General features: G+C 33.1%; 1 protein-coding gene and 1 long non-coding RNA gene across 4 annotated transcripts; one reads left to right on the top strand and one right to left on the bottom strand.

Annotated features, from left to right (window-relative positions):
- The first annotated feature begins 65 nt into the window (after window positions 1-65).
- LOC115890051 (tetratricopeptide repeat protein 27) lies at window positions 66-9,919 on the top strand. Of its 2 annotated transcripts, none has more exons than XM_030910163.1 (9): window positions 66-462; window positions 522-695; window positions 751-922; window positions 1,156-1,353; window positions 1,441-1,789; window positions 4,374-4,521; window positions 4,638-4,830; window positions 8,173-8,359; window positions 8,703-9,919. In XM_030910163.1, exons 1-9 carry the CDS (start codon window positions 232-234, stop codon window positions 9,463-9,465), a joined length of 2,415 nt encoding a protein of 804 aa, XP_030766023.1. In that variant the 5' UTR covers window positions 66-231; the 3' UTR covers window positions 9,466-9,919. The 2 variants fall into 2 exon arrangements, with proteins under 2 accessions (XP_030766023.1, XP_030766022.1); XM_030910162.1 differs by having other exon boundaries at window positions 751-928.
- A 363-nt stretch (window positions 9,920-10,282) lies between these two features.
- On the bottom strand, window positions 10,283-12,864 carry LOC115890175. 2 transcript variants are annotated; one of them, XR_004051587.1, is made up of 7 exons: window positions 12,809-12,864; window positions 12,483-12,540; window positions 12,228-12,286; window positions 11,055-11,886; window positions 10,715-10,760; window positions 10,501-10,529; window positions 10,283-10,336 (listed from the first exon to the last, which is right to left on the bottom strand). It is a non-coding gene; the product is annotated as an uncharacterized LOC115890175 (long non-coding RNA). The 2 variants fall into 2 exon arrangements; XR_004051586.1 differs by lacking the exon at window positions 10,283-10,336 and having other exon boundaries at window positions 10,358-10,529.

Raw genomic sequence — 12,864 nt, 5'->3', positions numbered from 1 at the left:
ATTTGAGAAATATAAACGGTGTTTTTTTTCTAAAATAAAGCGAAATCTTTCGAAAAGCCGCTAAAAGAGTAGAAGAAGTGACATTGACAGCGATGACAGCCATTTTTTTCACCCAGTTTAATTTTTTGGATGAGCCATGTGGGAATTTTGGGCATTTTTTCCATAATTAAATTGTAAAATATTGTTTTTAAGTGATTGTCTCGTAGTGTTAAGTCTATGTAACGTTTTACAATGGCCGATTTAGTGGATTTGCTTCAGGAGTACCTGTTAATACCGAGAAAAGTTGAGGAAAATGAGAGGGAATCGTGCAGGGAAGATATTCAAAAAACGTTTAAAGATCTAGAAAGCTATTTGCTGGATGAGGAAACGTGGAATATCTTTTTGGAAGTTCAGTACGATGTTACTAATCTAAAAGTTAAGTTAAACTCAAAGACTGATCAAGAAAGAGCAGAAATATTTAAGGTAATAGGTTACTCAATTTTGTGAAACAAACTGTTATGTTTATTCTTTAATTTTGTTAGTTTGGAATTGCTTGCTTGGTTGCCTTTACACAAGTGAATTTCACCAAACCAGACCCAAGCGACAAAGTTAGGGCATTTCTTAAAGGGGACGCATTTCAATTGATAAATTTCCCCAAGATGTTAAGCTACAACAACGAAGAAATTAACTGTTTAACGGAGTTTCCTCAATTACTGGTGAGTTAAAAATAAGCCTGAGCTTTATTAGAATACAGGGTGTTTGTTATTATAGGTTACAGCAAAAATAATCTTCGAATGGTGCATTGTGAACAGTGTTGTGAATATTTGGTGGTATTGGAGAGCTTTGTACTTGCATCAACAGTGTCTCGAGGAACTTTGTCCATCACTTTTGTCTGATGCAGACAGACTATATAAACTGCTTCAAATAAACCCTACGTTGAAAGGTATAGGTAATATATAGAGAAATCATTAAAAATTTGCGTGCATGTCATCAAAGATATCCAAACTATTACCAAATTAAATGAAACATAGTGTGCACTTTCGGTTTGGTTTATTTACCAGTAAAAATGTAGCTCTGGCAACACTGCGACGTGCAGTCGCCATATATTTTTATGACATGCAGGCTAATTTTATTATAGATATTATACCTAGTATATTAAAGTAAGTTTTTTTATAGATAATATTAAAATAGCTTTGGATATTGAGGTGGCACAATTGTACCTGCTCTTCAGACACGTTTCGAAGGCCAAGGAGCACATCAATTCCGCCACAGATCTATTAAATTTGAAGTATGATTATATAGGAGTGCTTGGAAAAAGGACTAAATATCAGGAAAAAGAAATATCCCAGTTGGCGTTAAAAGTAAACATAAATGGTAAGTGTTTTTTCAATTTTTTTTTATTGGAAATATTATTTAGTATTGCTATTTAGTATTAATCATTGATAAAATTGTATATTTTAGAAGAAAAAACTCAAAACACTAATTCAAACGAACGAACCAACGGTAATATAGAGAGCACTACCCAACATTACGACTTTGATATTGCCCTAAACACTGACGATTCAGTTTTACCTAAAAATTTACCTCTGAATGACGATGTGAGACTAGATAATGTAGCCTACACGAACAGTATAAACGGGGAGATAGTTCTGTCGAATTCAGCACAAAAATTATTCTTAACCATCGTGCAGGAGATGTTAATAGCTAAACCTCCTGATGAACTACAAACTGAGGAATTACTGCCTTTTATAGAGCTGGTTTTGTCACATAAAAATACGTTTTGTGTTAGGGTAGTTGCGTTACTTTTAAGGTAAGTTTTTTTAACTTTTAAGGTAAGATTATATCAAATGACTTAATCACCATTAAATCTTGGTGAGATTCGAACCTCCTGAGTCTTAAAATTTCTAAAACCAAAGCTTTGTCATATAAAAACTCGCTGCAGCCTTTTGTACTTAACAACACCACCATTGACGTCGTAAAATCTGTAAAATTCTTAGGGCTTGTTGTAGACAATTCTCTGAAATGGGACATGCATATCGACGCAATGTCGAAACAATTAAGCTCTGCCTGTTTTGCATTAAGATCTGTTTCTAAGGAGCTTAACTTGTCAGTAACTATAGAACTGTTGATTACGCACTTTTTGAGTCGCACCTCAGATATGCCCTTCCATTCGGGGGTACGTGTTGTACGACTCAATTTTACCACATTTTCAAGCTCCAGAAGAGAGCTGTTTGATATTCACTGGGACTAAACAGCAGAACCAGAGAAGAACAAACGTAGAGAAGCGACAAAACGAATCCCGCCTAAAAATTTGGAGTGGGAGGTAAACATGCTAACTGTCATCTCAACGTGTTTTTGGAATACGGCCAGCGTTGCCATTGTTAATGATAAGTCCTGAAATCTTACTATTTGTTTATTTGTGTAAATAATCTTTTTTGAATTAATTAATCTATATTTTATCCTTACCTTATAATAGTACTTAAAGAAAGAATCTAACTTTCAGGACTAAATATTATTAAAACTTAAAATAAATGCAGGTTTTTAGCGTTCAATTATTAAAAACTGCCTTTTGCAAAATTAATAAATTGCCCCCTTGTGCAAAGGGGGTATAAATTAAAAGCCTTGTTATATAAATGAATAAATGAATTAGAAAAAATATTTACTTAATTCTAATTTTGAGAATATTAGTACTGGGCCATCAATTTCACAAAAACTGTATAGTCTAATGAACAAAGAACATTTGGAACACCCATGTCCTCAATTTCCAAAAGACTATAAATGCTATAAAACTTTTTATCAGGCTGAAAATATTCTATACTATAAAATATACGAATGGAGACTTCAAAATAAAACAAAAAGATAAGAAAATTAAATATTTTATCGCATATATAGCGGCGCTAATTTGAGTTGTGTTATCTTTAAATGTAATATGGTTTTTTAGGTAAAATATGATTTTTTAATATATAGAGTGAGTCTTAAATAAGTGCAAATATTTTCAGGGCTGTTAGACCTCGATAAATGAAGCATATTTTCTCTTTACCGTTTTTACCGTTACAAATCCAGAATAACCGAGATACTTTGAAAATTAAACATTTTTAGAACAGCTAAATCTTTTCTGGGTTTTCTTTCTTGTAAATTTAATCTACCATCTCTGTTCTCATATTATAAAGATATTATGTTTTTTAATCATCTGCTGATGCACTGATGTAAAGTGTTTTAGTGTATTGTGGTGAATTAGTGTTTTATTTTGCTATTTTAATACCCCAGTTCCAACCCTCAACTGTAATCATGCTATTTACTTTTTAGTTCTATTTACTTTTTAGTTTGCTTGTGATAACAGCTGATAAATATTCGAATTTTTCTTAAAATTGTTTTACTTAAAAACCAACTTTCAAATATTAATTTCGAAACAAACAATATTATCAGATACGATTTGAAAATGTCTCTCTAAAAGGAATATGTTAGAAAATGGTTAGAACGCGGTAAATCCACAAATCGCGGAAAACCGTTAAATCTTAAAAAATAGTTACTATTCAATATGATTCCTAAATATTTCTAATATATTTTTTACTGAACACACACGTTTTTTCAGTGTACAACTTTTCTTATTTCTTTTGCCTTCATTGAATTTCTCTCAGTGTAGCTATAAACATAAACTACTATAAACATGCTATCTGTCACGTACGCCAATTTGAAGGTCACAAAACTTGGTCCCCCCTACTTCAATAGTGCCGACGGTTTTTGTCCCTTCTCTACGTTTGTTCTTCTCTGGCAGAACTCATTGCCAGGACTTTTTTTAAAAATTGAAAATATTAACTCTTCCTTATTTATATTTGAATCTGTTTGCCTAATACGTAAGAGTGTATCAGCTTTTCAAGAAAGGCCATCTTACACTTATTCACTCAGGAACGCGGAGCAAGATCTTTATCTACCTAGCCCACGCTCAGAGTTAGTTAAAAGTTCAATATTATACAACTCGAAAAAAATGCACAATCACCTACCGTTTGAAATCAAATCCATAACATCATTTTCTTCATTTCGCAAAGCATTGAAATCTTATTTACTAGACAAGGCTTACTACGCCGTAAATGACTTTTGATAATCGAATTTGATCTTGTAACACTGGTCTAATATTTGCTATTACCATATTTACTATAAACTTATATAAACTAAATATTTTTGAATCTTATTTTTATTTTTTTATTCTTTGACATTGTAAACATTTATAAATGTTTATTTTAAACAATAAGACTGAAAATGTAATTTGTATACTTATTTTGTATTCTCTTTTGTTTGTTTACTTTATCTTTGTCTACAAATTGTAAAATATTTTGACAATAAAGGCATTTATTTATTTATTTATTAATATTGTATCGGTTATAATTTTTTTCCAGGTGTAAATCAGAGTCCAAAAATAGAAGAACTATCGAAAGAGCCTTAAGGCAATGTGAAGAGGTTATAAATAGTTTTAGGAACGAACAGTTACAGTTATGTGATAGGTTTAACGATGTTTTTAGTACAGGATTGCCACCACTATGGAAGGTAAAGTTTGGTTTGCGTCAAATTAGAGTCAATTAGCAAAAAGTAAAAGTGTTTTGGTGTATTGTAGTGAATTAGTGTTTTATTTTGCAGTTATATTGATATAAAAATTCTTGTAGGTTACAACTCAATATGCCGATTTGTTGTTAAACGTTGGTCTACCCAAGAACGCCCTCGATGTATATTTGAAGTTGGAATTATGGGAGGAAGTGATAGTGTGTTACACGATCCTAAAATTAAGGCACAAGGCTGCGGAAATAATCAAAAAACAGCTGGACAAGAAGCCAACGGTCAAATTGTGGTGTTTGTTAGGTGAGAATTAATCTTACTCTATTTTCGATATACCAATATGGTCATCATAAAAGCGTCCTCTGGATTCTAATGTGTAAGACAGTGATGTAAACAGCTTAATGGAAAATCAAATGTATTAAAAAGAGATAAAAGTTGGGATTTTGCATCAAAATGTCAAACCGCACAAGTAGGCGTTTATGTAAAACGTTGCCTCTAGGGTTGGAACTTTGTTTTTCATAATTAGTTACTCATTTTACTACAGCTGCAATAGATTATATTTATCTTAGATATATTATATTCATACCAGTAGTACACACGAAAGTTTTTAAAATAGTAAATTTTTTTCTACACACGTAAAAACCGGCAACACTGTGTGCCGCTTTTTATTTTGTCTCTCTGTCTATCAACCAGTCATTTATATTTATCTCTGTTGCATGCATTAAAATAGAGATCACGCAGATAAAGTGTCCAGGATGGTATAAAAGAATATACTACGGCCTTACTATACCGCGTTGGCAAGTCTTGTTCTTGGGTCGGTATTTACATGTGCGGAAGTAAAACGCGCGCTGTTGCAGCGTTGCCACATTTATCGGAGATACAGGTGCGTCTTAGCCTGTCTAGTGGAGTAAAATCACTGTCGAAAGGCGTTTATTTCTACAATTTTTTTTTGAAGTACAACTAGATAAAACCATTAACTATGTTTCTGGGCATTTGGAATCGACTTACATATAAAGCCGCGTCCAAGCTACTCGAACAAAATGTTCGCGAACATAATATAATTAAACAGATACTAAGTGAAAATTGTGAGATAGGTAGATTTATAAATAATAAAGCCAACAAGTACAGGAGAGAACAATTAAGGAGCGCGGAGCGCCGAACGGCTAGCTTGTACGCCAGACCGTGCGTCTGCCTATGCTAGAGCGCGCGCGTTCTTTTTCCGACGGGTGTCGGTAAATCAAAAGGAGCGAACGGCGTGCATTTCGGCGGACATTGTACCGGACACTTGGAAGGGTCTCATTTAATTTCGGGCGTCCATCTGTGATTTTTATTTTTTATCGAGTATTCGACAATGGGAGACGCAGTTATTGACTGGAATTGTGAAAAAAATTTACAACTAATTTGTTTACACAAAGAAAAGATTTTATAATTTTAATTTTATTGTGGGTTGAGTGTGAATAGCTATGTAGCTAGACTTCGTCCATATAAGTTAATTTTTGTTAATAAAGACTTTTATGATTATTTTTATTAAAAACCGTTATTATTAAAATTATTATGGGATTCTGAAATTAAAAAGTACTACTTAATAGTAAGTTTGACACCGGAAATGAAATTTTACCATTACATTTTTAGAAATAAATATACCGGGTGTTTCTGAAAAGTGGTTCACTTCTATAACTTTTTTAATTTTTTAGATAAAAAACGAGATTTGGTATGTTAGTATAGGACATAAATCAGGATTGATCGACGTTTTCATTTATTTTCGGTCACTACCTATTTGTCTTGGCACTCTAGATTGAAGTTTAAAATGCTATTTTTATTTAATTGGAAATGTCTAAAATTGACGTATGGTATGTCATTCTATTCAGAATGTCATTTTCTATCAAATAAAGTAAAAAAGTACTTAGGATACAATCTAAAAATACAAAGTTGTAGTCATTTCCGGTGAAACAGGAAGCGACCGAAGGTAATTGAATACGTCAATCAATCCCATTTTTTATCATTTTATTTTTATTTTTATGTCATATACTAACAAATCAAATTTCGTTGTATTATCTGAAAAAATAAAAAAGTAAAAAAGTGAGCCCCTTTTGAGAAACACCTGGTAGAATCGGCTGAAAATGAATACAGGTCTTAAAAATACACTATAACGAATAATCTACCAAAAGACCCCTGTGACCCTCCGCCTGCTAAATATTGATGCTTCAACGATAAAAGTTCTTAAACTGTTTACCGGTTAATATATTTAATAAAATGCTTGCACTCGAAATCCGCGCACTCGAAAAAACAGCGACTACCTAAACGCATCCTAGATCTATAGAGCAAACTGGTTCTCGCATTCTTCCCCGCTCCCCAGTCCTCGGGATCGATGCGATGGGCTGTGCCGTCGTTTACGACCTGCTGCTACGAGTATATAGTGGGAATTATATATGTTCGCGAACGTTTTGTTCGAGTAGCTTGGACGCGGCTTAAGAATATCGTTAAGGTGTCCATTTTTTTGGAATGAAAAAAAAAGGTAAATTGAAGAAAATTCAACTTTTTAATACATAACACGCGATAATTCGAGAACCACTTTAGATATTAGATTTAGATTAAATGAGAAAAATTTGATAGGCTTGTTTTTTTTTCATTCAAAAAATTTAAAAAAACACGTTCGTCAACTTTTATTACATGGTTATTTTTAGATATCGTGTAACTTTTTTGTTTGTAAATATTTTCACATACTGTCAACGTAGAAAATATAGCAGAAATTTTTTAAAAAATGCGTGTGCACTATGTGCGTAAATTTGAAGTAAAACTTCTTACTAACAGCTACTAAATTGAATGACTTGAATGTTGAAAAGTTTGAAGAAAAAAAAATGTTGAAGTTTGAAAAAGTAATAATTTAAAAAAAATACTTTTTACGCGTAAAAAACAGTTTTTTACGCGCTGAACGCATGATGTACACCCTTTGCTAGGATGCTAAGTACTGGATTTTAATTTTATTATTGACGAAGCTGTCATATCCCCTTCCACGTCTCTTAGCAATGTACATGCTATAAACCAAGAAACTCATTACTGTGTAATGAGTTTCTTGGTTTATTTGATACGTTTGGCAACGTTTTTACTCTTCTATCTTTGTTCAGTACATTATAAATGCATTGTACTCTTCTATCATACGGAAATCGGGACCCAAAGCCATGCCAGTGGGGTATTCTTTTATATATAGCGTGTTCCAGAAATAAGTGCAAGCATTTTAAGGAGTGGTAGATCTCGATAAAAGAAACATATTTTCTCTTTATCGTTTTCGAAATAAGTCCAAAATAACGGAGTTATTTTACTTTGAAAATTAAAAAAAAATTATATTTTGCTTTTGAGAACCACTGGATCTTTTCTGGATTTTCTTTCGTGTAAATTTACCTATGTTGTCATATTATCAAGAAATTATGTTTTTTAACTAAATACTAAAACAATTCTAAAAAAATTTTCAAAAAATTTCGAATTTTCAAAATTTTTTTTTCGCGAAGAAGACCCTCATAGGCGTGTTTCTAGGGTTGAACTATACTACCAGTTAAAATACTTGCACTTATTTCTTGGACACCCTGTATATATGGTTTTCTGGATACTGTAAATTATTTTTTATCATCATTTTATCATCATGTTTAGGTGACGCTACCGATGATATTACTTGTTATGAGACTGCTTGGGACTTATCCAAGAGAAGGAGCCATAGAGCTCAAAGGCATTGGGGTAATTACCTGTTCAATAGGAAGAGATACGAGAATTGTATTCCGCATTTCGAGAAAAGCGTGTCCATTAATCCTTTGCAAGCCAACGTATGGTTCAGACTAGGGTAAGTTTTTTTAATATCAGAAATTTTAAAGAATACTATGTTAGAGAATTTAAATTCTGAAATATAGAAAATACCATTCTGTCGAAAAAAAAACGGCGTCAAAGACGGCTGGGGAATGACAATCGATGATAATTTTGGCGAGGTCACGTCCTAGACGTCATTTCAGTTTTTCTATAATTAGTGTTAATTTTTGATGATTAAGTTTTATGTGTCAATTTTTAGAGGTTTATCTTGTCAAAATTATCGTCGATTGTTATTCCTTAGCCGTCTTTGACGCCGTTTTTTTTTTATCATACCTCAAATGAAAAAAATAATAATAAAAGTGTTACTATTTTACACACAGTTACGCAGCCCACCAGACCCAAAACTGGCAAGTCGCAGCCACCGCGTACAAACGATACACCACCCTGGAACCGGATGGTTTCGAAGCTTGGAACAACTTGGCGCAAGCTTACCTCAAAATAGGCAACAAACGAAGTGCCCACCAGGCTCTCCTCGAAGCCCTCAAATGTAACTACGAAAATTGGAAAGTCTGGGAGAATTTCCTTCTGGTCAGTTCTGACATTTCTATGTACAGCGACGTCATCAGGTCGTACCACCGATTGTTGGACTTGAAAGAGAAGTTCTTGAACACCCACGTCCTGGCTGAGTTGGTTTGTGACGTTATTGATGATACAATTGACAGTGAGGGACTTCCAGCCGCGAGATTCTTGCAGAAAACTAGGGAGTTACTGGGTAGGGTGGTAACACTGTTTCCTGGAGAGCCTCCTTTGTGGGAGCTGTACGCTAAGTTAGCTCCAAGTACTATTCTGAAGGCACAGAGGTTCCAGCGAGCTTACAAGGCTTACGTCAAGGATAACCAGTGGGCTAACCACTTATCGACTTGTCACCAAGTCCTGTACGTTTGCTTTGAACTCAGCGACATTGCTTTATTGTCGGAAGTTGATCCTAAAAACGCTCTGTTGAACTCGGTCAAGTTGAACATAGGTAGCGCTATTGCGGCGATTCGCAAACAGAACTTCGAGGAGACCAAGGAGTCTTTGGAGAAGTTGACAGCGAGGCTGGAGCTGATAGTGGAGAAAATCAAGAGCGGGGATGTCAAATAGCCTTGGACCGGAGGGGCGGAGTTTGTCAGATGTTTGAACATCGTTGGGTATTCAGAGTTTTGACAGGTCGGCTTAGATTTGAGCTGAATCGTTTCTAATAAGCGATTATTTATATGTACCAGTAGTAAAGTGTGTTATGTCAGGGGTTTCCTCTATAATAGTAGCATTCTTTCATTTAATAAACTCAGATTTTTTTATAAATGACATACCAATTTTTTGAACTTCTTGAAAAATTGTTTATTTGAATTGTTTTTAAATAGATATTCGAAAGTCTGTTTTTTAATTTCTACTGTTTTGCTACTGATAGATGTAAATAATACATTTGCAAATATTTTCTGTAAGAGGGGTATTTCTTTTTTTTACGTACATTTAAGAGACAGTGATGTTATAATAGAAACAAAATATTTATAGAGATATACAAGGCAAAACTAGTTAAAATAAATTGTTTATTTAATGTATTTTGCAGTTTTTCTTAATCAAATCTTGTCGCATTGTTTTTTGATACCTATTTACTTAATAAAACTTATTAATTCAAAAAAATTGTAGGAAACTTTCAAATTAAAATTATATTTCAAATACATTCCCTATTATATTTACATATAAAATGACAGTGATCATTTAACAGCCATCGCTGACGGCATTTTTTTTTGATCATATTGTATTTCTATGTATAGTATTTCCGAAGTCATTGGGAGTAGTGACGACAATCTATTTGAATCTATTCCAACTGACTTCAGAAAAACTATACCTATCAACTTTATTTAAAAAAAAACAACTCTGAAAATTTATCTAAAAATAAAACAAAATGTATAATAAAAAATTATTTTATTAAAATTCTTCATTAAAGTACAAACATCCATATGCTGTATATCTGTAAGAAAAATAAAACTTATACACATACAATCCTAACAAAATAAACAAAATATTCCAAAAATTATATCAGTTTATATATTGACATCAAAGTTTTATTCATAGCGTATATTAAGAACATCATACAAAACGTGTTAGATAAAATAAGAATTTTGTTGATCATACCTTGTTCAAAGCTCCAGCCATTGAAAAATCTGCAAAAGAAAAAAAATAGATTAATTAACTATGAAAACATATTTAAAATGTAAAATTTCTTAATTTTTTATCAGTGAGGGCAAGTGGTTTTCATGGAGTTTACTCAAAATAGCGTATACGTTTAAAATTTCATCATTACAATTTTATTTATTATAGAGAGAGTTTTAAACAAAACGGTACTCACCAATTCAGTACCATGAAAACAGCAAACTTCTTTAAATTTCAAAGACCTGAAAAAGAAATAAAACATTAGAAATTTGAATAATCCATATAAAAAAAGGTTTTTGAAGTTGATAGAACAATCAGAAACCATGTTATCATCAATTTTTTTTTATATTATGACAGGGATAACTATAAACATCATTTTAAAACTCTTTATTATACATTTATAACTAAGAAAGTAGGTATAGTAGCTGAATAGTTTCCAAATTCACCATTACTCTGGATGTAGCGACATTCACGGAATATAGTTTGGAAACTTTTCAAAGTACCCTCGTATATATCACATTGAAGAACAAACTTACCAAATAATAATCTTCCTCTCGGATATGAGACCTTGCTGTTGGTGGGGAAGCTCCCAGTCAGGTGTGACAGGCGGAGTCCCCTCTCGTATTTTAGCTGGATTTAAGGAGCATCTTATTTTCTTGTCCCCAGCTGTATTGTCGTGGCCAGGGAATTGCACCAAGACGTATAACGATGTCGGATGGCACTACCTAGTCCGTCCATTCTTGGTTGAACTGCCTGGACTGCGAAGATCCAAGAGACCCATTTCAAAGGGAACTACAGGAAAGACAGCTGACATTTGCGCGAGACCAGTCTGCTCAAGTGGACACACAAGCTACCACCTCCTCTAATAAGAGATCGGGAGTCTACCTCTAGACCCAACAGACTACACAAGCTTCCGTTTCCGCTAGGCCAACCAGGCGGACTAGACGATCCGCTGAAATTAGGGAAGGGGAGAAGTTCCAGAGGAAGTAAAAGCAAAAACACTCCTTGAAAAAGAGATGTAAAGGAACCAAGAAACAGCCTGGGGCATCTGTACCTCTAACCTATGTCCCAGCAAGGAGAGGAAAAAAACCAGGGTTGAAAGCCGTCCACCACTTAGAAGCAAACAGGGACGTATCAAAAGCTTTGCCAGAATTCCAATGTAAGGACAGCTAGTTGGTGAGTCTTCAATTTGAGGGAGGAGGACCATGGTCAGGTCCTCACAATAGAGAAAGGTCATATCCTCTATTATAGATTCAGGACAATACTGGTATCAGGTCTAAAGAGAGACCAAGTTAGGTGGAGACAGATCATTCTACAAAATGCTGAATTTCTTGAAGTTCTAGTGCAGATTTGAACTAAAAGATTGACCTGAAATTAAGAAAAAATAATTAAAAATGTATATTCAGACATCTTTTTGAGTATTTAACTAAAATTAAATTATTCAGCAATAAAAATGCAGCCAAAAGTTAAAATCATTAAACCTTCAGACGGTAATTTTTATCATCATTAATAATTTGAATGATTTTTTTTAAATTATGTTATATCTCTTATATTTTAATGATACTCATGTTTCCGCAAATGCATTTATATTACAGAAGCAAAATTTCTTTCTTTTAAGATTCATTTAAATATTCAGAATTTAATTCATTAACAAAAAGACCATATTGGCTAGGGCTAGATTTAAATCCAAATAACTAGGTCATGCTTACCTTATTTAAGGGTCTTTCATGGTTTCTCAGGTTGTTTCATCAAGAAATATGTTCATAATCTGAAAAAAAATAGTACTTAATAATAAGTTACTTATCGAAAGCACTTTGAAAAACTTGCAGTAATTATGTTTGTAAAACTCAGAAAAAAATTATCAACACGGCATATTCAGTCATATGCTTGTCTAAATAAAAATCATCATGAAATACAACTAATTTTGATTAAAATAAACCAAGAATATGATAACAGGCACTCACCATTCAAGATCTATGACACGCGGTAAATATCATCCAAATCCATGATTTTGTAAGCTGGCTGAAACACAAAAAACATTTCAGTAACAAAGGAACATTAGTTAAAAAGAAAATACATCAACAAACAGATCAGAATATTCCGATTAGTTGAAATCATTCATAATCATACGAACGAGACAAGTTATCTCATCATAAAAGGGCCAAAATTCAGGAAAATCAGTAAAATATGTAGTTCTCGTTAATATCAATACTTTAAGTTTGATAAGGAATGTTGTATAATGTTAAAAAGTTTAATGATTAAGAAGATAAATTTAAAAAAAAATGTTTACCTTCTATCCTTCTTCTATCACGTGATCACTCACGTCCATCTTCGCCGGCTGCTTGA

This window comes from Sitophilus oryzae, unplaced genomic scaffold, assembly GCF_002938485.1.
Source record: "Sitophilus oryzae breed Bouriz unplaced genomic scaffold, Soryzae_2.0 scaffold_85_pilon_pilon, whole genome shotgun sequence".
NCBI classification, from domain to species: domain Eukaryota; kingdom Metazoa; phylum Arthropoda; class Insecta; order Coleoptera; family Curculionidae; genus Sitophilus; species Sitophilus oryzae.
This window is presented reverse-complemented; position numbering and strand designations above follow the sequence as displayed.

What these genes read in the sequence shown, in the direction of transcription:
- LOC115890051 (XM_030910162.1), top strand. Translation starts at nt 232, where the DNA reads ATGGCCGATTTAGTGGATTTGCTTCAGGAGTACCTGTTAATACCGAGA. An exon ending in CGGAGTTTCCTCAATTACTG is followed by an intron (nt 696 to 750) that starts GTGAGTTAAAAA and finishes TTGTTATTATAG; the next exon opens with GTTACAGCAAAAATAATCTT. An exon ending in CAAATTGTGGTGTTTGTTAG is followed by an intron (nt 4,831 to 8,172) that starts GTGAGAATTAAT and finishes CATCATGTTTAG; the next exon opens with GTGACGCTACCGATGATATT.